Source organism: Panthera leo, chromosome B1, assembly GCF_018350215.1.
Source record: "Panthera leo isolate Ple1 chromosome B1, P.leo_Ple1_pat1.1, whole genome shotgun sequence".
NCBI classification, from domain to species: domain Eukaryota; kingdom Metazoa; phylum Chordata; class Mammalia; order Carnivora; family Felidae; genus Panthera; species Panthera leo.
In genome coordinates, this window is record NC_056682.1 from 76,959,633 (window position 1) to 76,987,104 (window position 27,472).

Sequence of the window (27,472 nt, forward strand, 5' to 3'; positions counted from 1 at the left end):
TTTTATCTTATTAAACAATTTTGAAATCATTAATTTTTAATTAGCTTGGATACAGGGTTTTTTTATTGTTTCAATAGTGCGTGTATATGAACTAAATGTTTTTTATTTAAACTACTGGCGAGAGTATTATTTACATAAATAAGTGTAGGTTCTTTCTAAGAGTACCTACTGTGAGATTGCTTCATATAGTCACACTTTTTTTGTAGACTCAGAGATATTACATGCTAATCTATTATTGGAGGGCTTTTCAGCAGTTTATTAACTCAGATTTTGAACAACTAAAAAGGATATAAGCCCAAAGATATGTGTAGGTCCTTCCCTGATTGAAAGTTCTAATTAAGTGAATTGGAGAAAATTAACTGAAATTAGCTGTCAGAAAGTCACATTTAAATGAGTGATGAGCTAGTCTGGCAGTAAACATTTAAATGATATAAATTGCCATTTAAGTGTATGGTTTAATGTTTGTCATGCATTAATGTGACATGAGACTGCAGTGACAATCAAGCAGCTTGCTCTAATTTGAACATATTTAGGGCTTTTGTGTGGAGTGCACTGCACACAAATTAAGACAATTGCTGTTTTTATGTGTCACTTTAAACATGGCCCCCAATCCCCCATCCCTACTCAAGGCCCAAGTTAATGAAACAAACGTATCATTTTTGTGCATCTTCCATTAATAATTCCTGAATTTTCAGATTAATTTTAAATCTATGTACTTATTACAATCTCCTCTTCTCCAATTTCAAATAACATTTGCAGCACTTTTGTGCTCTCTTAGCTATTTACTAAATTTATAAATATAATGAGTTTTATAAGAGATGTCTAAAACAGTAACTTTCACAGTTGAAGCTAGCTAAATATTTTTATTTCATATTCAGGTATACGTTACAATATGAGAACTGCCTAGAGTTTTATTTACAGAATTATTTTTTGCATTTTACACAGTATGTGATATATTGTGAAGTCATTTTAAGTATCATCAGTTAAAGGAAGTATATTATTTGAATTCAGTTGTAAATACTTTTCTTATTCATAGGCACTTATTTTAGATAGGGATTTTAAAAAATATTTAAATAATTTCTGTACCCAACATGGGGCTCAAGCTCACAGTCCTAAGGTCAAGAGTCACATGTTCCACTGACTGAGCCAGCCAGGTGCCCCCACAGGCACTTATTTTAATAAAGCAATACTTAACACAAGTGTATACCTGTGAACTAATAGGAATGTCTTTTGTCACAAGATGGTTTATATCTTATTGGTTGCTTACTATAGAGATTACTCAATTTTGTTTTAAAACCAACAGATTTCTTTTTATAATATTGATAACATAATAAGCCACACCAAAAATATATCACAGCCATATACTTATTACACTAAAAAGAATTTCTATGAGATACATCATCTGATATAATTTGGTATACTTCAAATCAAGCTTCAGCACTTATCTTAGAGCTCTGTGATTTGAATAGCATTAATTATTGATAATTGAGTCCATATGCTAAACTTTTATGGTGAAATAATTTTGAAGAACATTAAATAATATAAATCTGGACACTTTTATAAAAATGTTTCCAGTTTTTTAACCTCTTTTATATTTATAACTGTATTAAAGGCAGCAAACATTTGTTGGTACTCACTGTGCTTTAGGTACAGTGCTGGTAACTGGGAATGCAGTGTTGAGTTGGAAGTGGATCTGGTGCCCAGAATTTCCGCTGAACATTTGATTACATCCATTCATTATTTATTGGGCACTATTATGTTAATAGCATCAAATTTTTGGTCAGGTTTGATACTAATACCTAGAATAATAACAGTAATTATAATTCAGTAATTGTAAGTATTCCTCCAAAGATCAAATTTGTTGGCATAAAAACTCAGTTGAAAGCACTAAATAATTTGGTTATATAATTGTTTCAATAGACAACAAAAGGTTTCTATCTAGAAAAATCATAAACATTTCAGGTGGATAGTAAATGTTTCATGTTTTGTCTCTTTGAAGCATGAATTGGGTAACTGTCAGGTCCTGAGTTACAAATATTATGAAGACAGACCCAGTCCTGGCCCTCACAATGCTTACAGTATTGTAGAATAATACTGAAATGTAAGCAATCTAATATAATTCAGCATAACAAGTGCCAGAAAGTTTCTAATTATAAACAAAGGAGAACAGATTCTGGTGGAAAATAGGACATCAGAATAAGTCTATTCCCAGTAAATTTAGTGTAAAACTTTACTGCTTGTTCTAAATTTCTCTATATATTTTAAAAACCAAATTCAGCACAATAATATGATCTATGCCCTTTATTTTCAGGCCCTGGAGAGTGAATTTGTTTCCTGCCAGCTTCACCAATGGATTGATCTCATTTTTGGCTATAAACAGCAAGGACCAGAGGCTGTTCGATCGCTCAACGTGTTCTATTACCTGACCTATGAAGGAGCTGTCAATCTGAATTCAATAGCTGATCCTGTATTGAGAGAGGTAAGTTATCTGACTGGATCTCCCAGGTATCTTTAGACAAGACAGCACTGGGTAATATCTTCCTCATGCTTTCAGTTTGCTTATGATAAAATGGAAACCACATGAGTGGAGTGAATTAAGCAGAATAACCTTTCAGTTCGTGACCTCGCTGGGACTTGAATCCTCACACACGCCAGTGATTTTTACCATATAATATTTCTAGTATAATGTAAAAGAGCACTGTCCAGTGAAACTTTCTGCAATGACTGATGGAAATATACATTATATCTACACTGTCCAATACAGTAGCCACTAGTTGCATGTGGCTGTTGTGCATTTGAAATGTGGCTAGTGTGACTGAAGAACTGAATGTTTAATTTTATTTATTTCTAGTTAATCCAAACTTAAATAGCCCCATATGGCTAGTGGCTACCAGACTGGACAGTAGAGATCTAGAAGAATGTCATATATCTTTGGTATTTTCTGAATCCACATTCTAGGCATGTGGTTAGACAATGGGAGAGTAAATGTTTGTTAAATTAACTTTGTAGAATATTTGAACATGGGTATAGTCCATTTAGACATTAGATATATAGGTCAAATATATGTATAAATTATAGTTTTTCTTTCACTTTAAACATGTGAGGACTTCAAATAATGTTTTTTATTGTGGAGAAAATATAGCATAAAATTTATTATTTTATCCATTTTTTAGTGTAATTCAGTGGTATTAAGCACATTCACATTGTTGTGCAGCCATTACTGCCATCCATCTCCAGAAGTTTTCCATCTTCCCAAACTGAAACTCTGTATTTGTTAAAATAGTAACTCCTCATCCCCACCCCCTGCCCTTTAGTCCTTGACTATCACCATTCTACTTTCTATCTCCAGGAACTTGACTACACCAGGTACCTCATCGAAGTGGAATCATATAATATTTATCCTTTTGTGGCTGGCTTACTTTACTTAGCATAGTATCTTCAAGGTTCATCTATGCTGTAGCATGTGTCAGAATTTCCTTCCTTACAAGGATGAATAATATATCTGTTGTTTGTGTATACTATATTTTTTTTCTCCATTCATATGTTCATGGACATTTTGGGTTGTTTTCACCTTTTGGCTATTGTGAATAGTGGTTTTATAAACATTGGTATATAAGTGTCTGTTTAAATCTCTGCTTTCAGTTCTTTTGTATATATACCCCAAAGTAGAATTGCTAGATTGTATGGTAATACTATGTTAACTTTTTAAGGAGCTACCTTACCAAATAAGTTTTTAATACTAATTTTTCTAGATCAGCTTTTGCTAAAGATTATTTAAAACTTTTGCTTTAAGTTTCCTTGGCTTCCTTTTTTTGCCCACAACCCCAAGTAGTTAATTATTAGCAAATTAAACTCTAACTGGAGGGTTTTCCACTTATCACATTTATTTTCATATTATATAAAAAACATGGCCTATTATGTTCTAAGTATGGTAGGCACTCAATATTCTTGAAGAATGAATACAGTAGTTCCCCTGACCCTTATCCATGGGGGATATGTTTCAAGACCCCCAATGGATGCCTGAAACTATGGATAGTACCAAACCTTATTCATACGATGTTTTGTCTTATACATACTTACCTAAAATACAGTTTAATTTATAAATTAGGCATAGAGATTGACAACAATAACCAATAGTAAAACAGAACATTATAACAAGTACAATAATAAAAGGTGAATGTGGTTTCTCTCTCTTTTTCAAAATATCTTACTGTGTTGTACTTACCCTTCTTCTTGTGATGATGTGAGATGATAAAATGCCTACATGATGAGATGAAGTGAGGTGGATGATGTGTAGGCATCGTGGCATAATGTTAGGTTAGTATTGACCTGATGATGTGGCAGAAGGATGATCATTTGCTTCTAGACCATGGTCGATGACAGATAACTGAATCCATCAAAAGCAAAACCACAGATAAGGGGGACTACTATATATCATGTCATTATTTAACACTATTCATATAAATATGCATGATTCATTCTCAAAGTTTTCTGGATGTTATAAAACAAATATAATTTTTATAGCCATCCTATATCATAGTGTTAAGTCTTGTGATACAATGCAGTGTGATACAGTAGAATAAACAAACAAGCAAGTAGATGATAGATAGATAGATGAAAGAAAGAAAGAAAGGAAAGAAAGAAAGAAAGAAAGAAAGAAAGAAAGAAAGAAAGAAAGAAAGAAGTTTAGTTCCTAACCCTGATGCCTACTAGTTGTGTGACTTGGATCTTCCTTAGACTCTATTTCCACATATATAGAACTGGTATGAGAATGCTCACCCCATAGAAGACTAGACGGGGTATAATACACGTAAAGTGTCTGGCGTGGTACCTATCTTATCATAAGGATTCATCACATGGTAATTCTTTTCCTTATGGTGTTCTCTGTTAAGAAACACAACCATAAAAAGAATATGAATTACTGATCATCACAGAAAGATCATAAAATGCTAATGCTAGATAGGTTATCAGAGACTGTTTCCTAGAGGACACGTGCAGAGTTCATTGTGAAGTGAGGCAAGGAGAAAACAGAAAACAAGAGTAGGCATTAACTTATTCACTTTTTAAAACAACCTTTTACTAAACCCAAATTATATAATAAGGGTAAAAAGTTGAAAGGTAAGTCCCTGCCCTCATCAGCTTGAGTTCATTGTCTAACGTGGAAATATGGATAAGTAAACAATTACAATATACTGTGATAAACTCAGTATAGAGGTAAGTACACTGTATGTATGCACAAACATACAGAATAGGCACTAAACCCAGAATGCCAGAATCCAATCCTGTTTTCTGGGAAATGAGAGGCTATAGATTGAAGGATAAATGAGAACACTGGGTAGAGTCATGAGCAAAGGGTATCTACACAGAAGAAAGGGTAAACACTTTCTGCACATAGGTGAGAGAGAGATCATGATGGGAGAATGCAATGAACCAAAGGTGATAGGGTGAGAAAGAGAGACAGGACCATACTCTAAAGGGCCTTCAGTGACATAAAATGTAATTATAACTGCACTATAAGGCAATGGATTATCGGTCGAAGGTTAGTGACATAACCACGTGTGTGTTTTAGAACCTATTTGAAAGAAGATTGAGCAGATAAGAAGCAAAAGGTACCCACCAGATTATTCTAAGAGTCACTGTGTGATCTTACAGAAAGTAGCTTAGAAGCGGTGGATGGGACATGAACAAGTAAACACAGTGAGAAAAGGAAATAATTGAAGGGAGAATCTTTAATCACTTCATTGAGATATAGCTCACATATGATACAATTCACCCATTTAAAGTGTACAGTAGTTCTTAGCATACTCAGACTTTTACAAGCACCACCACAATCTAACTTTAGAACATTTTTGTCACCACGAAAAGAAACTCCATGCCCATTAGCAGTCACTCTGAGTTTTTTTTTCTTTTTTAATGGGTAGATATTTGACCATGATTCTATGTTAATTGGAAAGATCCAAAAAGAGGGAAGCATGTCAAACATACATGAATGAAAGCATGTAATAGACTTCCAAGCTCTATGAGGGACTGGAAAGGAACAAAATTGATGAGACAGATAGAGATAAGCACTGGACAGCAGGGAACGATACTGCCTTGTCTGAGATTAGAGAGTAGAGGTTAGTCTGAGGACTGGTTTAAGTAAATGTGAATGAATGAGGGGTAAATGCAACAAAATTATGAGAGTTTGTTTTTTAATGTTGAGATAATATTTATGGAAATAACTAACATAATGATAGGTGCTTAATAGATGCTCAATAATAAATGATTACTTTCTTGCCACCATTTTTCTCTGTTGTCAACAGCAGGAGAGTTGGGTGTACAAACATGCTGTAAGGGGTGTGTGTGTGTTTGTGTGTATGTGTAAATATATATGGAGAGAGAAACAGATGGGGTTTTGCATGGTACGTTATGGTGGAATATATAAGGAAGGATCGAAAGTGGAAGGGTGACTGGTGAATTGTTAAAGGGTAGATCTAGGCTGGTTTGGATAGATAAGAAAGGGGCTGGTAAATTGGGACAATTTATTCTTTCATTCATTTATACAAAAAATATTCATTTTATTCAAGGTACTAAAAATACAGAGATAAGCAATAAAGTCGGACGAAATCCCTCCCCTCATGGAACTCACAATGTAACGGGGTGCACACAAAATAAGCAGTAAAGATTAATCTTAATTAGTGATAAGTGCTATGAAGAAAATAAGGCTAGGTAAGGGGATACAGAGTGACTTGTGAGTAGGGCACTATTTCAGAGAGGTTGCTCACAGACTGCCTGTTTATGAACACTTTCCTTCCAACTTTGAGATTGGAATGAGGCTGTACAGGATGACCCAGGAAGGTAGCTCCTACTGCTCTAACCCTGGCCTGCCATGTGCCTGTAACCGCCAGGCCTGGGCAGCCTCCAAGTCACTTCTTGTCACAGCTTCCTGCTAGTTATAAACCTCCCACTGTTGCCCTTTGTTTTGCTCCCCACCCCATCTCCAGGCTACACTATCTTTTCTTCAGAATCTTGTTCCCCTAAGATTCTTTAACATCTCTAATATTAGTAACTTTTTACAGACACTTGACTTATATTAAAACATTATCTCTGCAAGACCACAGTCATGGGACCACAATAGATTTGTGCTTCTCTAGTATTAAAAGCAGACTAGACTAGACTTCTTTCTGTCAGTAACTATAGTTTTACTTATTTCTGTTCACTACTATATATTTAAACTTGGAACACTTAGATATTCACAGAGAGACAAGTTGTTTATGTACAAGTCATGTATTTACCCACTACTTGGGAAGAGCTTCATTTCTCTTGAGAAAGTTTTACTCTAGAGTGAATGGTTAATACATATGGCATAGTAAGTGATCATAAAAATAATCTCTCTATAAAAAAAGCACTAAACGATAGAAATAATAACCATAAGGGGGGAAGAGTAATCAGAGAAACAGCCTGTAGCACATTAAACTTTTATGTTGTTTTTAATTTTTAGAAAACAGCTGGGATATCAATATACAACCATGTCTACATTTACATATATCACACACGAGAGAGAATTATTTTTCAGGCATATGTACTATTTTTCTTTCAAATATCTATGACCTCCACTAAAAGATATATTCTTTAGCTTTTTATTCTAACAGACCTCTTTGCTCTTTATTTCTGTCTCTTTGATACTATTTTTGTTCTTTTTCTCTTTTACTATTTTTTCATCTGTTCTATTTTCCAGCATTATATATATTCTTTTTTTGCATTTTAAAAATTGAGGTATAATTGACATACAACATTATATTAGTTTCAGGTATACAACATAATTGATATTTGTATATATTGTGAAATTATCACCACAGTTAAGTCTAACTAACACCCATCACCATACATAATTATGGAATTTGTTTCCTGTGATGAGTACATGTATTATTTCCTGGACAAAGTATAAATATATCAAAGTTGGTTATTTTCTTATTGTTAATTCTACTGAAGATGGTTTTGACATACTTCTCTTCCTTTATACGATCTTATCAAACCTTTCTGGGGTGCCTGGCTGGCTCAGTCAGTAGAGCATGTGACTCTTGATCTTGGGGTTGTGAGTTCAAGCCCCATGTTGGACGTGGAGCCTACCTAAAAAAAATGTTTCTAACACCATTTCAAAAAAACTAAGATCAAGGAAAGAAATTTAGAAAGAGAAAAATTAGGATAATTGAATTCAGAGTCAGATATGAGTAAGAATAAATATTTTTATTAAGGGCAAAAACCTTGTAAAATCCAAATTCACAAAATAAATATGTAATGAATTGAATATTAATTATACAAATAATTTTTCCTTTCCTAAAAAAATGTAGCATAGGTATTTACCTTATATATTTTCTTTAAATATATTTAGAATATAACTTTATTTACAAGTGTGGTTTCTAGAACAATTTTATATTCTTATCCACAGTTCAACTGTCAATTTTAATATAACTGGTATTTGCTCTATCCAAAAGTTGAGAACTGGGTTATCTAGACCTTAGTATAAGACATTTCATTGATAGAGTTTTAGTAGGTCAGGAATAAGTTTTAAAAATTGTATGTACAGTGATATGCTCTGCCTGAGATTTATACACTATATATAGGAGCACAAAGGAGGAAAAGCTAACCCAGTTTAAGGGGGCAATAACTGCCTAAACATAATCCTTAAGAAATGAGGACTGAAGTAGGCAAAGCAGCAGAAAGGGTAAGGGCATTCAAAGCAGAGAGTAGAGCATGTGGGAAGGAGAATAGTATGGCTCTATGACTGGAAAAGCTATGTGGTAGGTGGGGAAGATATGGGAAGTTGGTTGAAGAATAGCGCAGTTGACCATAGCCAACGTATGGAAAGAGACCAAATGTCCATCGACAGATGAATGGATAAAGAAAATGTGGTGTGTATATATTTGTGTGTGTGTGTGTGAGTATTACTCAGCAATCAAGAAGAATGCAGTCTTGCCATTTGCAACTACATGGATGGAACTAAAGGGTATTATGCTAAGCGAAATTAGTCAGATAAGACAAATACCATATGACTTCACTCATATGTGGAATTTAAGATACAAAACAGATGAACATAAGGGAAGAGAAGCAAAAATAACAAAAACAGGGAAGGGAACAAAACATAAGTGGGTCTTAAATACAGAGAACAAACTGAGGGTTGCTGGAGGTCATTTGGGGTTGGAGGATGGGCTAAGTGGGCAAGGGGATGAGCTTGTTGTTGGGATGAGCACTGGGTGTTATATGTAGGAGATGAATCACTGGATTCCACTCCTGAAATCATTACTGCATTATATGCTAACTAACTTGAATGTAAATTTTAAAAAATAATAAATTAAAATTAAAATATGGCAGCTAAGTTGATGGTATCTCCAAAACATATTTGGAAACCATTTATATCTATCATTAATCTAAGCCACCATCATCATCTCTCCCCTGGCTAGTATTAATACACCTGGTCACCCCTTTCTGCCTACAGTCCATTTTCTACAGAGCTGCCAGAATATTATTTTGAAAATGTAAATCAGATCAAGTCACTCCTTACTTAAACCTTCCTCTTTCACAGTAAGCAGATTAAAATCCACTTTGATCCACGTGATTTGGCCCTTGCCTACCTCTCTGATCTCATGCCAGGTTATTCTCTTACTCATTCGTGTGTCCTGCCATACTGACCTTGTTTCTGTTCCTGATCATATGAAGATTTTCATTGACTTAGCACCCTTTTTTGATGGTTGTTTTCTCTGATTATTCCAGATTTTCACATTCTGGTTCCTCCTCATTTATGCCTCACCTTAAAGGTCATCACTTCAGTGAGGGCTTGCCTTCATACATGATATCTAGTTATCTTTTTGTTATTAATTTTAACTTATTCTAAAGCTAATGAATGCGGTATATATGATACATATTATTTGAAATCTGTTGAGACTTGACTCACCTTGGACATAGTTAAGTTTCATAAATCTTTTTTTTAAATTTTTTAAAATATTTATTATATTATATTATATTATATTATATTATATTATATTATATTATATTATATTATTTTTGAGAGAGAGAGAGGGAAAGAGAGAGAGAGAATCCCACTAGGGGCAGAGGAGGGAGAGGGAAAGAATCCCACACAGGCTCCACATTGTCAGCACAGAGCCTGAAGCAGGGCTCAAGCTCACCTGATATGGGGCTCCAGCTCACAAACTGGGAGATCATGACCTGAGCCGAAGTTGGATGCTTAACCGACTGAGCCACCCAGGTGTTCCAAACCTTGCATGTATATTTGTAAAACAATGGGTGTTATACAGTTTATAGGAAAAGAGGACATTTTACAGGAAGACAGTAATGAGAAGTGGGGAAGATTAGCAAATATGGTTTTTTAAAATTATTATTAGTTATTGTTCTGTGCTATATTTGGCCTTAAACTAAACAATTCCATACTGCTGTTTTGTAGTTTTTATGCTCTCTTTTTATATATTTTTCTATTTCTACCCTTAAGCTATCAGTCTTGCTTCTTGTACTGTGTCAAGTATAGCTTTTGGGCATCCATCCTCCTACTCTACAATTTCTTAAATGCAGTAGCCTGAGAAACCGGAGTTGATAGAACTAAATTAAAGAAAAAGTAAATAGGTTTGATTACGAGATACATAAATATAAACTACAGTAATCAAGACAACATGTCGTAGTGAAGGAACTGAAGTCCAGTGGAATAGAATAGAGCTTCCAGAAATAGGCATATTACATATGAGCATTTTTTATAAAAATGGTATTTTAAGTCACGTGGGAAAAGGCTATCATGTTTAATATGTGATGTTGGGACAGCTAGCTAATTGTTTAGATATAAATTAATTTAGATTCCCGTTTCACATCTTAAAGTGGAAGAAATTAAAAATGAATTACATGTATTTGTTTAGAATAAAGATTATGTTATGCATGTAAAAAATGAAACTACAGAACTTAGAAGATAATATAGGTGAGTAGTTTTATAGTCTTGGAATGGAGAAGGCCCATTTTGTAAGTCTAATATCAAAACCAAAAGTCATTAAGGAAATTGATGCACTTAACTACATAAAAACTGAAGTTTGTATACATCCAAAAAAAAAAAAAAAAAAAAAACCAAAACTATAACAAAGTTTAGGAACAGATAATTCACAAAAGATGAAATACAAGCCACAAATGATAAGTAGTTCATCCTCACCAGTAATCAATAAAATTCAGTTTAAAATGCAATATTTTTGCCTGTTAGATTATTTAAGATTAAAAATAATGAAAATCCTAATGTTAGAAAGCAGACATTGTCATGAATCTCTAGTTTTTTCTCACACCCCCCCCCTCCTCTGGGAAAGGGTTCTGTTTTCACATTAGAATCTCAGAATAGTTTCTGGCAGTTAAAAAAAAAAAGATAAAAGAAAACAATCATTGTCATGTATTTGGTGAGGATGAAAATCAATTTAATCTTTATAGCAATCGATACCAGTTTTTAAAATATTCATGCATTGGGGCGCCTGGGTGGCGCAGTCGGTTAAGCGTCCGACTTCAGCCAGGTCACGATCTCACGGTCCGTGAGTTCGAGCCCCGCATCAGGCTCTGGGCTGATGGCTCAGAGCCTGGAGCCTGTTTCCGATTCTGTGTCTCCCTCTCTCTCTGCCCCTCCCCCGTTCATGCTCTGTCTCTCTCTGTCCCAAAAATAAATAAACGTTGAAAAAAAAAAAATAAAAAATAAAATAAAATATTCATGCATTATTTACAAAGAACGTTAACCAAAGCAGTAATTGAACAAGTATGCAGAAAAATGTTAAGTTGTATAGTTGTTCATAATAGCAAACAAACAAACAAACAAACACATAAATGTCTAATAATAGAGAACTGATTGAATAAATACTGGTAAATCCATACAGTACAATGCTATACATTGTCAAAAATATTGCTTTGGAAATATATTTTGCCATATTCCTGGGAAAACATGTTATGAACATTTAAATACAAGTTTTATATGTGTATGTATGCATAAGGACATGTCTGGAATTATAGACTTAAAGATGTTTATATGGCAGTCTAACCAAAAATGGTCATTATCTTTGGTTAGTGAGATCATGGAGTTCTTTCATTTGCTACTTTCTATATTCTGAAAATTGTTTCTCTTCAAAATCAAGGAGAAAAAGCCAACTAATCGACAACTCTTTTTCTCTTTTGAAGGGAAAAAGTCTCCTCTTGAAAATCTGAACAAGTAAGGCATGTTAACATGAGGATAAAGATATTGACTTTGCTTTTGGCTCTTCAGAGATCTTTTATGATTACTTTCTGGTTTTTGGTTATGTTAATATCTTAAACTTTTTCTCACTCCGAAATCAGAGTACCTCCAATCTCTTATTTTGTTATTTAATTCACTGAGCTATGATTTTTTTAATACCTTTTAACAATTTGAGTTTATTTCTTCTCTTTTCCCATCATATTTGAGGAGGACCAAAAAGGTCACTTATACTCGTAGGGAAAATATTTTAGATATATCACTGCTAATTGTAATTCTTGTCATCATTTTCTAAAATCAAGAAGGCTTTTGGCCCAATATCCATGAATTCTAGATCTCTGGGTTCACTACTTAGGTGTGTGTGTGTGTGTGTGTGTGTGTGTGTGTGTGTGTGTGATTAAATAGTTATATAAAGGGCTTTTAAAACTTACTCAGCAAAGCAGTGCATAATAACTATAAATTTAATTTATTTAACTAAATTTAAATTATGCAAAACTATAAAGTAAAACAGTAGAAAGCCCCCATCCCCAAATTTGTATTTTTTTAACTAATATCAGAGTCACATACTGAAGTCAGCTATAATAGTTCCTATAATAGATGTGGTTTGATATATACAGAAAAAAATCCTCTGCCACAGAATCCTTCACCTTTTACTAATGTTTAAAACTCCACCATTAAAGATACAGTAATTTGATTACATATCTTTTTTTTTTTTAAACAACCTTTTCCAATCATTCAGCTCTTTGTGCATGGGATTTGATAATAGGTTTTGACAAAAGGGGAAATACAGACACAGCACGGGATTTGACCTGCCATTGTGTAGGGAGTGCGGGGCAAATCCTGAGGTGTGCGAAAGGTTAGAAGAAGAGGTGGAGAAGTTGAAAGGCAGAAAAATAAATTGCTCAGGTAGGTAGCTGTTGCTCAGGAACGACATTAATATGAACGATAATTGTGTTTTGTTATCTTGCACCTTGCCAGAAGTTTTCACCACTTTTCCTCTGGAAGGGTCGTTTCTCCTTTACTTTACTTTTCAAGCAAATAGTGTTATTTTATGTTTATGTGAGTTCAGAAATTAGTTACTAATTTCCTTTTGAAAGTGGAACTCAGCTCTATTTACATAGATGGGTGGGGAAGAGGAGGAGGAGAGCGGTGATATTGCTCAATTTAAAGAATTATATACAATGGGGCTCACAATGTGAAAGTAAAATCTGAAAAATTTCCCTAAGTTGTGTTTAGTGTCAGTGGTTGGTTTTCCCTCTTCCAAATTTATCCTTCCAAATGCTGTTTTAGCAACACATAATCACTCTAAGAAGGTCTGTTTTCCAAAAGCAGCAGCAGCAGTGTTTAAGTTTACATGACCCCAGTTTCATGACAGCAGTAGCAAATCAGATATCTTATCCAAGGAAAAGCATTTTTGGCTTAGAATTCAATCACTTTCATGGTGGGAGTCAACAACTTGTTTCAGCTCTAACACTACTGCAGAACACTGCCTGCAGTGAATCTTTCAGAAAGCATAAACACAATTGGTATTTATAGCATTGTTAACATTTGTTAAATAGTTAGAGGAATGGGCTGTAAGTCTGTTTTGAGCAGGTGGGGCAGGAATCTTTGTTGTGACTGCAGTGAGATTTAAGAGTAGGACAAGAAGACAACATGATTACTATGATTGTGGCAATAGAGTAAATTAGAAGTATTGAATACAGTGAGTTAAGATTTCATACAGCCACAATTCAGAGTGTTACAAAAATAATTCTGAAGTATCTCTGGCCAGAAGTGTGTTACACAGATGGCATATTTGACATAGTGCAGGGCAGGAACTATACAATGAAAAGGCAAATAAACAGTAAGGATTAGTCAAGTTTTAATTGAAAACCTACAGAAAAAAATAACTTGAAATTATGCCAGACTTTCTTGTACATCAAAACCACAGTAAATAAAGTTTCCCTTAGTCAACTAAATGAACATCAAAGTTGTCAGTAAAGCTGATCCTTATATTTTGCTAGTTATTATTGCATATTGCAGTCTTAGTTAATAGGTGTAGCTAAATTATACATGCAAGGATATAAAGCAGGCAGGGTATTAATATCTTTTTTTTTACGCTGTCAGCTACCCAAGGAATTCTCTGCCATTCTGTCATGCTGATGACTTCTATCATGAACCCTTTTGCTTCAGATGCCATCTTCATTCTAAATTGAGAATGTGAAAAGTAGCCTCAAAGCAAGTGATTAACTTTTGTTCTCTTAATTTTAAACTGAATGCAAGCTTCTAGAAAGAGTTGAGATGAAAAAAATTTCATGGATTTGAAAAATCTATATAAGATTATTTGAAAGTATGATAGGTTTCTAAATGTTCAGAATAGCAACTTTAAAAGCATTGCTAACAAAGATGAGGAAGTTTACTTAGAATATAATCACTGTTTTTAGTTTTCATTGTTGTTGCAAAGAAGCAACTGAAATTCTGTTCATATTTGGAAAATTCTGGAGTCAAGTGCAAATGATTTACATGTTAAGTATTATTAAACTGTGCTATAACAGTAAATTTGTTGCCTTACCCCTCTCTATCCCCGCCAGTACTGTGTAATTGGAAGTGTGTGTGTGTGTGTGTGTGTGTGTGTGTGTGTGTGTGTTGTCTTTCAACTCTTAAGTTCCTTGAGATCGAAGATCATGTCATCTGATCTCTCACTGTACCTCATTTTATTATTCTCACACAGTGGATACTCACAAATATTACTGAGAAAATAGACTAAATGATTTTAAACACATTTGTTTGATTTTGAGAAATAATTATTTCATGTTCTGAATATAGTAAATTAACTCTCCTGATTTTTTCTTTTCCTTAAGACATTTGCACTACATTTTCACTGTTTTCCTCTTAGCATTGGCAACCTCTTTGAAGCAACATTTCACTTATTTTTCTAGGCAGGCTGCTTTATCTACTCATTTCCAGTAGCTAGAGATGGAGGTGTTTTGAATGAGCACATCAATGTTCTAGACAGAGATACTGTTTGAAATTATCCATGAACACAGTGCCGCTGAATGTTATTGAGTGACGTTTGTTTCTGTTGGTTGTGTCTGCTCTGACTAGCTGGTTTCTTTCAGATTGGCAGCTGGGATTATGCTTGCAGTGGATGGACAGCTATAAGAAGTGGAGATTGTAGTAAGGCTGGGCCAGGCCTCAATTTAATGTGTGTCTGGAATGTATGGGTTCAGTTAAATGCACTAATGGGATATCTGTGCATATTTTTACAATTTAAAATTGCCTTATGTTTTACCTTACTAACTTCCATAATATTATTGAATAAATATATAAGTAAAAATATTCCTCTCCTTCCCTAATATTCCCTCTGTGCTGAGTAATTACTGTATTCTTATTTTTTAAATAAGTTTTACTTTACTTAGCAAGCTACCCTTTATCTTTGTTCTTTAGGTACTCCTTACCATCATCATGACATGTATATGCCTCCAGATAAGCAATGCATTGTGAAAAACATATAATTTACTTATAAAATTTATATACTTTTATAAATATTTAATTAATACTAAGTGATAACAAAATATTGCTAAATGAATGCTGCCTTGAAATCAGGTTGACATAAGTTAGGAAATAAGCTCAAATAACAAAATTAACTTTGTAGTAAGATCTCTGGATTTCACACTTTTTCACCAGTTTATCAGCTGGAGTTGTTCCTAAATGATTAAATTCTTCTGGCTACTATGTTGACGGAGAAATTAAACTTCATAAAGCTGTATCAAATATTGGCAGATTTTCATTTAGATTTTCATATTTTTTATTTAAGATTTTTTCAAAATGGAAAATTTTTTTTTTTATTTTTTTTAGATTTTTTTTTTTTTAAGTTTATTCATTTTGACAGAGAAAGAGAGCACAAGCAGGAGAGGGCAGAGAGAGAGGGTCTCAAGCAGATTCTACACTGTCAGTGTGGAGCCTGGTGCAGAGCTCAAACTCACGAACCCCAAGATCATGACCAAAATCAAGAGTCAGACACTTAACCAACTGAGGCACTCAGGCACCCCTGTTTTTCTTTCTTTAAAATTTTTTTTTAATGTTTATTAAGTTTTGAGAGTGAGAGACAGAACACGAGCAGGGGAGGGGCAGAGAGAGAGGGAGACATAGAATCTGAAGCAGGTTCCAGGCTCTGAGCTGTCAGTACAGAGAGCCTGACACGGGGCTTGAACTCAAGAACCATGAGATCATGACCTGAGCCAAAGTCGGATGCTTAACCAACTGAGCCATCCAGATACCCCATGTTGTTTTTTTTTTTTAAATAATGCATTTTTTGTGTAAGATGTTAAGCAGTATAAAAGTGAATAAAGTATTAATTTTTATTCTGCAAATCTTTCCATCTACTCCCCACACAGATAACAGCTGATAATAGTTTGGTACATCCCTCCCAGATTTTATGCATATATATTCAAGTACAGTAAAACATCAGATTGCAAGTAACTTGTTCTGCGAGTATTCCACAAGACAAGCAAACATTTCTAATCAGTTTTAACTTGATAAATGAACGATGCCTTGCAATACAAGTAGTATGTGACACTGAATGTCACATGATCACACCTGAGCCAGTGGTTCTTGAAATTCACTTTGATATACAAATACTTTGGATTACAAGCATGTTTTTGGAACAAATTATGCTTGCAAACCACGGTTTTACTGAGTATATGTATACTCACATCACACATGTAAATATATGTGTGTGTTTAAATATTTTTATTTATTTTAATTTTTTACTTAAATGAGGTCATACACCATCTTCTTTGGTAATTAGGATTTTTTTTTCAATCAGTGTATTATAGTCTGGTTTCCATGTCAGATACACTTAGTTCAACTTACTCATGTTAATGGCTGCATAGTATTCCATTATCATAGTTTAAGTAGTTTTATTGCCTGAGTTTTACTGTTGGAGACTGTAATATTTGTGTCTAAATAATTTTGCATTCATCTGATTCTTTCCTTATAAAAATTTATAGAAGTAGAGTCAAAAGCATAGTCTTTAGTTGAAAACATAAAAATTTGACTCAACTAAATTTTTATTTTTCTATATGTCTAATTTCTCAAAATTAAAAAAAAAGATTATGTTTCAAGTCCAAGTTTACAGAGAGTTACTTCTGTTTAACTTATTTCTTCACTATACTGTTTGGTCTCTATTTTGAACATATATCTGGTTGAGTTTAAGACATACCAGTATATCCATGACATTTTTTTCCTGATTGGCTATTTATATTTTACAGTTATGCTTTACAAAGTTTGAATTCTATCTTTTTTTTTATTTCTAGGGCACTTGGAATATTTACATTTCAATCTTAAAAGATTCCTTTTAAATAATTTGAGTTAGGTTCATTATGTGATCTTTTAAAAATTTTGTTCTACTAAAAAATAACTCTATATTTCATTTCTTAGGTTAAGAAAGAGTCTGATTTCTCAATGTTTCTAAATGATGCTTTGCTTTTTTTTTAAAACCAGCTAGAGAGGTTATCCAAACAAAACCATATTTATTATATAGATAATTTTCTCTTTTGCAATCTTCATGTATTTCTTATCAAGTACATTTACTTGTTATGGGTCCTCTTTTAGCCTTAGTAAGTAGTTCATATTATCAGGATTTTTGTCCTTTAGGAATTAAGCACAAAGTTAAACATATTATGATTAAGTAATCATTTGATTAGTATACTTTTTTAATTTGCTGATACCAAAGCTAGATTTTTTTAAAGTTTTATTTGAGAGAGACAGCATGAGTGGGGGAGGGGCAGAGAGGGTGGGGGGGCGCGAGGGGAGAGAGAATCGCAAGCAGGGTCTGTGCTGTCAGCACAGAGCTTCACCCAGGGCTCAATCCCACAAACTGTGAGATCATGACCTGAACTGAAATCAAGAGTTGGATGATTAACCGACTGAGCCACCCATGTGCCCCCGCCAAAACTAGATTTTTAACTGTGGCTCCAAAGAACACTGAGGCTGGTCAACTAGACAGTCGGTAAACATTGAGTGGAAACCTGTCAAATATTTGGCAAGTGGTCCTCAACTTAAGATCAAATGTGTGAAAGGCAAGAGAAAAACTGGCACAAGTAATGATAATTATATGTAACAGTAGAAATCAGTGAATGTTCTTAATGTGACTCTTTTTTAAATACTGAAAAGTGAATTCTGAAATATAAAATATAAAGTCTTATTTGGATTTTTAAACCTTTCTTGGTAAAGAATTACTCTAGAATCTTGAGACCACTTTGTAGAATTTAATTTAGGTAATGACAGAAAATCTTGATATGTTAATAAATGGAATGTGTTTACTTAATAAGTTATTCTTTTCAGTTTCTCTATCCCAATTTTCTAGTGCTTTTAGATGTAAACATATAGGGAATAAAATGCAATTGCAGAGTTGTGTGCTTAAAAGAAACAGTGTACATAATGTGTTTACCTTAATTGCATCCAAATTTTTAAGTTATTTCTCTTCCAAACCCATCTTAAAATAAAATTTTACAACTTTATTGTTGGTTACTAAGTGTTATGCTGATTTAACTTGTTTTCTCTCTTAGATTAAAAAGACCAGTTCTGAGAGACTAAAATAGTCATTATTAAATTGAAGCCAAATACCACATTGTCACTAAGCCAAGTCTACTTTTATTTCCTTTCCTTTCTTTCTTTCTTTTACTTTCTCTAGTGTGTGTATCTATATTCTCTCTCTATACATATTCTCTCCCTCTCTGGATACAGCTATAAAATCATGCAGGTATGCAATAGTTGGCCCAGAAAACAATGGAATACACAGCTTGTTGAAAATATTTTCATAATATTTCCATTTGGAAATCCATTAATAAATTCTCTAGGTAATATCTGAGATGCTGTTTATAAAATATAAATATGTGGTTTTACTGGAATGTCTCAAAGTATTTGCATAGTCTTTTTTATTACTATGTATTTCAACATCTGGAATGCTGCCTGCCGAACTCAGGTTTTATTATAGAAAGTAGTAACGTGCTATTTGCAGAAATAATTGGGAATTGATGAATAAGAATGTTAAGTAATTTTTAGTAGAAATGTTTAATAGAATGTTTTATTCAATGTAGGGCTGCTTCGTAATAGTCGTAGGAGTGTATCTTGGCTGGATCCCTGCTGAATTATGTTGACTTGAATGGCCATTCATTCTTTCAGTAAATATTTATTGAGCAACTACTGTATGTCAAGCCCCCAGAAGCACAAAAATATTTGATAGTCTCTGGTCTCAAGGAGACTCACAGCCTAGTCAATAAGGCAAAAATTATTAACGAGTAATTAGAATATTAGATAAGTAAGTAGTAGGGATCAGTACACACTGCTCTAAGAGCAGCAAGGAGGGACAGCAACAGTCTGGATGAGATCAAAAATGAGCTTTCCCAGAAGGCAGAGATGCCTGAGCTAAGTCTTAAAGAATGATAAGGAGGCAACCACACAGAGAAAAGAAATAGAAAAAAAAAAAAAAAAAAAAAAAAAACAGGAAAAGAAAACAATCTATACAAAGGCAGTATGACACATTGAATCTCACATTATACAGTATGAGATGACCAGAGGCAGAGGGTGAGACTGGAAGTATAGGCAAGGGCTATGTTATTATTAATCTTAATTATGACTGGTTGGTAACAGTTATGAATGCTTACTTAACCTCAACCAGCACTGTGTTAACTAAGTCATGTATATTTTATATATGTATATGCATCAACACTTATTTTATACATATATAATGTATATATTGTATATATATAATATATATACATCAAACACTTATTTATAGTTTGCTTTGTGTCAAGAATTGTTCTAAGTGTTTTATATCATCTCATTTAATCTTCATAAAAAACAATAAAATATCCACTCTATTATCACCATTTTTAGATGAGGAAACACAGTCACAGAAGGTTAAGTTACTTGCCCAAAGTCACTCAGCTAATATGTGATAAAGCTAAGATTTTGAATTAAGCAGTCTGATTTCAGTGTCTGCATACTTAACCCCATGAGTGGTGCAACCCCGTGGAAAGGAATTTGGATGGAAGGATTTTACCTAGAGAAATCACATAATCAAATTTGCAACTTGAGGATTGAACATCTCTTGCAAGCCCAGGAGTGTTTGACTCTTAAGAAAGATGAAACCTGCTGGCTAATATTCACAATTTTTTGGTCATTGTAGGATATTTTTTCCTCAATGTAGTTTTACAGTAGAGGTGAAAAAAAAAACTGCTTAAAAGCAGGAACACTCTTGTTTTTCAGTGAATCTTTCTAGCACATTGCCTAAGCTGAACCCTCTATGAGATAGCCTAAGGCCAAATGTGTTAATAATTATTGAAATTGACTAAGGGGTACATGGGGATTCATTATCCTATTTCATAATAGAAATTTAACATAATAAACAAATTTTTATCACCTGGAACCAAAACTATCTAGATGAAGCAAAGTTCATTCAAAACAGTTTAGGCATGTGGTAGAGTTATTAAGCTACCGTATTACCAACCTACTTTCCTGAATCTTCTACCTGTATGTTTCCTGTGATTTCAAACCTCAGTTGTGCCTCTATATTTTCTGTTGCTTTATACAAAAGGCTGAAGGGAAAAGTGAAGAAAAAGTGATAAATGAAATTACTTTCAGGGGCTTTATCTTTTTTTTTTTAATTACTTTTGTTTTCAATATATGAAGTTTATTGTCAAATTGGTTTCCATACAACACCTAGTGCTCATCCCAAAAGGTGCCCTCCTCAATACTCATCACCCACCCTCCCCTCCCTCTCACCCCCCATCAACCCTCAGTTCTCAGTTTTTAAGAGTCTCTTACGCTTTAGCCCTCTTCCACTCTAACCTCTTTTTTTTTTCCCTTCCCCTCCCCCATGGGTTTCTGTTAAGTTTCTCAGGATCCACATAAGAGTGAAACCATATGGTATCTGTCTTTCTCTGTATGGCTTACTTCACTTAGCATCACACTCTCCAGTTCCATCCATGTTGCTACAAAGGGCCATATTCATTCTTTCTCATTGCCACGTAGTACTCCATTGTGTATATAAACCACAATTTTTTTATCCATTCATCAGTCGATGGACATTTAGGCTCTTTCCATAATTTGGCTATTGTTGAGAGTGCTGCTATAAACATTGGGGTACAAGTGTCCCTATGCATCAGTACTCCTGTATCCCTTGGGTAAATTCCTAGCAGTGCTATTGCTGGGTCATAGGGTAGGTCAATTTTTAATTTTTTGAGGAACCTCCACACTGCTTTCCAGAGTGGCTGTACCAGTTTGCATTCCCACCTACAGTGCAAGAGGGTTTCCGTTTCTCCACATCCTCTCCAGCATTTATAGTCTCCTGATTTGTTCATTTTGGCCACTCTGACTGGTGTGAGGTGATATCTGAGTGTGGTTTTGATTTGTATTTCCCTGATGAGGAGCGACATTGAGCATCTTTTCATGTGCCTGTTGGCCATCCGGATGTCTTCTTTAGAGAAGTGTCTATTCATGTTTTCTGCCCATTTCTTCACTGGGTTATTTGTTTTTCGGGTGTGGAGTTTGGTGAGCTCTTTATAGATTTTGGATACTAGCCCATTGTCCGATATGTCATTTGCAAATATCTTTTCCCATTCCGTTGGTTGCCTTTTAGTTTTGTTGGTTGTTTCCTTTGCTGTGCAGAAGCTTTTTATCTTCATAAGGTCCCAGTAGTTCATTTTTGCTTTTAATTCCCTTGCCTTTGAGGATGTGTCAAGTAAGAAATTGCTGCAGCTGAGGTCAGAGAGGTCTTTTCTTGCTTTCTCCTCTGGGGTTTTGATGGTTTCCTGTCTCACATTCAGGTCCTTTATCCATTTTGAGTTTATTTTTGTGGATGGTGTCAGAAAGTGGTCTAGTTTCAATCTTCTGCATGTTGCTGTCCAGTTCTCCCAGCACCATTTGTTAAAGAGACTGTCTTTTTTCCATTGGATATTCTTTCCTGCTTTGTCAAAGATTAGTTGGCCATACGTTTGTGGGTCTAGTTCTGGGGTTTCTATTCTATTCCATTGGTCTCTGTGTCTGTTTTTGTGCCAATACCATGCTGTCTTGATGATGACAGCTTTGTAGTAGAGGCTAAAGTCTGGGATTGTGATGCCTCCTGCTTTGGTCTTCTTCTTCAAAACTACTTTGGCTATTTGGGGCCTTTTGTGGTTCCATACGAATTTTAGGATTGCTTGCTCTAGTTTCGAGAAGAATGCTGGTGCAATTTTGATTGGGATTGCATTGAATGTGTAGATAGCTTTGGGTAGTATTGACATTTTGACAATATTTATTCTTCCAATCCATGAGCAGGGAATGTCTTTCCATTTCTTTATATCTTCTTCAATTTCCTTCATAAGCTTTCTATAGTTTTCAGCATACAGATCTTTTACATTTTTGGTTAGATTTATTCCTAGGTATTTTATGCTTCTTGGTGCAATTGTGAATGGGATCAGTTTCTTTATTTGTCTTTCTGTTGCTTCATTGTTAGTGTATAAGGATGCAACTGATTTCTATACATTGATTTTGTATCCTGCAACTTTGCTAAACTCATGTATCAGTTCTAGCAGACTTCTGGTAGAGTCTATCAGATTTTCCATGTATAATATCATGTCATCTGCAAAAAGCGAAAGCTTAACTTCATCTTTGCCAATTTTGATGCTTTGATTTCCTTTTGTTGCCTGATTGCTGATGCTAGAACTTCCAACACTATGTTAAACAACAGCAGTGAGAGTGGACATCCCTGTCGTGTTCCTGATCTCAGGGAAAAAGCTCTCAGTTTTTCCCCATTGAGGATGATGTTAGCTGTGGGCTTTTCATAAATGGCTTTTATGATCTTTAAGTATGTTCCTTCTATCCCGACTTTCTCAAGGGTTTTTATTAAGAGAGGTTGCTGAATTTTGTCAAAAGCCTTTTCTGCATCGATTGACAGGATCATATGATTCTTATATATATATTTTTTATAAATGTGATGGATCACATTGATTGATTTGCAAATGTTGAACCAGCCCTGCATCCCAGGAATGAATCCCACTTGATCATGGTGAATAATTCTATTTATATGCTGTTGAATTCGATTTGCTAGTATCTTATTGAGAATTTTTGCATCCATATTCATCAGGGATATTGGCCTGTAGTTCTCTTTTTTTACTGGGTTTCTGTCTGGTTTAGGAATCAAAGTAATACTGGCTTCATAGAATGGGTCTGGAAGTTTTCCTTTCCTTTATATTTTTTGGAATAGCTTGAGAAGGATAGGTATTATCTCTGCTTTAAACGTCTGGTAGAACTCCCCTGGGAAGCCATCTGGTCCTGGACTCTTATTTGTTGGGAGATTTTTGATGACTGATTCCATTTCTTCGCTGGTTATGGGTCTGTTCAAGCTTTCTATTTCCTCCTGATTGAGTTTTGGAAGTGTGTGGGTGTTTAGGAATTTGTCCATTTCTTCCAGGTTGTCCAGTTTGTTGGCATATAATTTTTTATAGTATTCCCTGATAATTGCTTGTATTTCTGAGGGATTGGTTGTAATCATTCCATTTTCATTCATGATTTTATCTATTTGGGTCATCTCCCTTTTCTTTTTGAGAAGCCTGGCTAGAGGTTTATCAATTTTGTTTATTTTTTCAAAAAAACAACTCTTGGTTTCATTGATCTGCTCTACAGTTTTTCTAGTTTCTATATTGTTTGTTTCTGCTCTGATCTTTATTATTTCTCTTCTTCTGCTGGATTTAGGCTGTCTTTGCTGTTCTGCTTCTATTTCCTTTAGGTGTGCTGTTAGATTTTGTATTTGGGATTTTTCTTGTTTCTTGAGATAGGCCTGGAATGCCATGTATTTTCCTCTCAGGACTGCCTTCGCTGCATCCCAAAGCGTTTGGATTGTTGTATTTTCATTTTCATTTGTTTCCATATATGTTTTAATTTCTTCTCTAATTGCCTGGTTGACCCGTTCATTCGTTAGTAGGGTGTTCTTTAACCTCCATGCTTTTGGAGGTTTTCCAGACTTTTTCCTGTGGTTGATTTCAAGCTTCATAGCATTGTGGTCTGAAAGTATGCATGGTATGAATTTAATTCTTGTATACTTATGAAGGGCTGTTTTGTGACCCAGTATGTGATCTATCTTGGAGAATGTTCCATGTGCACTCGAGAAGAAAGTATATTCTGTTGCTTTGGGATGCAGAGTTCTAAATATATCTGTCAAGTCCATCTGATCCAATGTATCATTCAGGGCCCTTGTTTCTTTATTGACCGTGTGTCTAGATAATCTATCCATTTCTGTAAGTGGAGTGTTAAAGTCCCCTGCAGTTACCACATTCTTATCAATAAGGGTGCGTATGTTTGTGAGTAATTGTTTTAAATATTTGGGGGCTCCTGTATTTGGCGCATAGACATTTATAATTGTTAGCTCTTCCTGATGGATAGACCCTGTGATTATTATATAATGCCCTTCTTCATCACTTGTTACAGACTTTAATTTAAAGTCTAGTTTGTCTGATAGAAGTATGGCTACTCCAGCTTTCTTTTGACTTCCAGTGGCATGAGAAATAATTCTCCATCCCCTCACTCTCAATCTGAAGGTGTCCTCAGGTCTAAAATGAGTCTCTTGTAGGCAGCAAATAGATGGGTCTTGTTTTTTTTATCCATTCTGATACCCTATGACTTTTGGTTGGCGCATTTAGTCCATTTACATTCAGTGTTATTATAGAAAGATATGGGTTTAGAGTTATTGTGATGTCCGTAGGTTTCATGCTTGTAGCAATGTCTCTGGCACTTTGTCTCACAGGATCCCCCTTAGAGTCTCTTGTAGGGCTGGTTTAGTGGTGACAAATTCCTTCAGTTTTTGTTTGTTTGGGAAGACCTTTATGTCTCCTTCTATTCTAAATGACAGACTTGCTGGATAAAGGATTCTTGGCTGCATATTTTTTCTGTTCATCACATTGAAGATCTCCTGCCATTGCTTTCTGGCCTGCCAAGTTTCAGTAGAGAGATCGGTCACGAGTCTTATAGGTCTCCCTTTATATGTTAGAGCACGTTTATCTCTAGCTGCTTTCAGAATTTTCTCTTTATCCTTGTATTTTGCCAGTTTCACTATGATATGTCATGCAGAAGATCGATTCAAGTTCCGTCTGAAGGGAGTTCTCTGTGCCTCTTGGATTTCAATGCCTTTTTCCTTCCCCAGATCCGGGAAGTTCTCAGCTATGATTTCTTCAAGTACACCTTCAGCACTTTTCCCTCTCTCTTCCTCCTCTAGAATGCCAGTTATGCATAGATTATTTCTCTTTAGTGCATCACTTAGTTCTCTAATTTTCCCCTCATACTCCTGGATTTTTTTATCTCTCTTTTTCTCAGCTTCTTCTTTTTCCATAATTTTATCTTCTAGTTCACCTATTCTCTCCTCTGCCTCTTCAATCCGAGCCGTAGTTGTCTCCATTTTATTTTGCAGCTCGTTGACAGCATTTTTTAGCTCCTCCTGGCTGTTCCTTAGTCCCTTGATCTCTGTAGCAAGAGATTCTCTGCTGTCCTTTATACTGTTTTCAAGCCCAGTGATTAATTTTATGACTATTATTCTAAATTCACTTTCTGTTATATTGTTTAAATAATTTTTGATCAGTTCGTTAGCTGTTGTTATTTCCTGGACTTTTTTCTGAGGGGAATTCTTCCGTTTCGTCATTTTGGATAGTCCCTGGAGTGGTGAGGACCTGCAGGGCACTTCCCCTGTGCTGTGGTGTATAACTGGAGTTGGTGGGCGGGGCCGCAGTCAGTCCTGATGTCTGCCCCCAGCCCACTGCTGGGGCCACAGTCAGACTGGTGTGTGCCTTCTCTTCCCCTCTCCTAGGGGCGGGATTCACTGTGGGGTGGCGTGGCCCATTTGGGCTACTTGCGCACTGCCAGGCTTGTGGTGCTGGGGATCTGGCGTATTAGCTGGGGTGGATCGGCAGGGTGCACAGGGGCGGGAGGGGCAGGCTTAGCTCGCTTTTCCTTCAGAGATGCTTCGGGAGGGGCACCGGGAGGGAATCAGACCCGCTGGAGGGATGGATCCGCAGAATCACAGCTTTGGGTGTTTGCTCGGTGCAGGCAAGTTCCCTGGCAGGAACTGGTTCCCTTTGGGATTTTGGCTGGGGGATGGGCGAGGGAGATGGCGCTGGCGAGTGCCTCTGTTCCCCGCCAAGCTGAGCTCTGTCATCTGGGCCTCAACAACTCTCCCTCCCGTTGTCCTCCAGCCCTCCTGTTTTCCGAGCAGAGCTGTTAACTTATAACCTTCCAGATGTTAAGTCCCGCTTGCTGTCGGGACACACTCCACCGGCCCCTCCGCTTTTGTGAGCCAGACTCAGGGGCTCTGCTTGACTGGCGGGCCGCCCCTCCACCCCGGCTCCCTCCCACCAGTCTGTGGAGCGCACACCACCTCGCAGCCCTACCTACCCTCTTCCATGGGCCTCTCTTCTGAGTTTGGCTCCGGAGACTCCGTTCTGCTAGTCCTCTGGTGGTTTTCTGGGTTAGTTAGGCAGGTGTATGTGGAATCTAAGTGATCAGCAGGACACGCGGTAAGCCCAGCGTCCTCCTACCCTGCCATCTTCCCAGGATCTCCTTGAGGGGCTTTTTCAAATCACACATAATCCCCCAGAATTTCTCACATAGCCCTTAAGAATCCTGTATAGTGAAACACTGAAGTGTTGTCACATCCCTCAGCTGTGTTAGGGTGAAGAAATGAGAATTACTGCCTTCATTGGCATCTTTCAGACATTCCCTGTAAGAATCCTTGGTCTCTTACTAATACCAGTTAGCAGACTTCCCTTACATTCCCTATTCTCCCCCTTGCCCACATTTGGCCTTGTCAAGAACTGTACTCATGTCTCAAGCTTGGTTTTGTCCCTAGTTCAAACCTAGGTGAGGCATAAGGGTCTGGGTGAGCCAGTTATGTATAATAGGCACTTGGTATACTTTTTTGTTGTGTGAATACTGTGTGCAAGGTGGTGTTCTACCAGTTTCACACCACTAAAATATACGACATTCTCATCTTTTATGGTATAATTGAAGAGACAGACTAGTAATGTATGAGAAGTCACAAAATATGACAAGGAAGCTTGAATCAAGTGTGTAATCAGCAAAATTAACAGGCTATAAGATTTGGGAATAAGTACACCAAATAGGTGGAACTCAAGCAAGGTTTTCTAGAGAGGGGTGGGACTCAGAAAATTGTAGATGAGGGTGACCATTCTAGAAGCGGGCAGTCCCATGCGAGAAAATATAAGGGAGAAA

General features: G+C 35.6%; 1 protein-coding gene across 2 annotated transcripts in view; it reads left to right on the forward strand.

The window, feature by feature from the left end:
• Nucleotides 1-27,472, forward strand: part of LRBA (LPS responsive beige-like anchor protein) — a 794,075-nt gene that overhangs the window by 704,183 nt on the left and 62,420 nt on the right. For both annotated transcript variants that reach the window (XM_042935320.1, XM_042935319.1), the window contains one exon: nt 2,312-2,479. In XM_042935320.1, the coding sequence (XP_042791254.1) occupies nt 2,312-2,479 (168 nt within the window). The remainder of the gene's footprint in view (nt 1-2,311; nt 2,480-27,472) is intronic.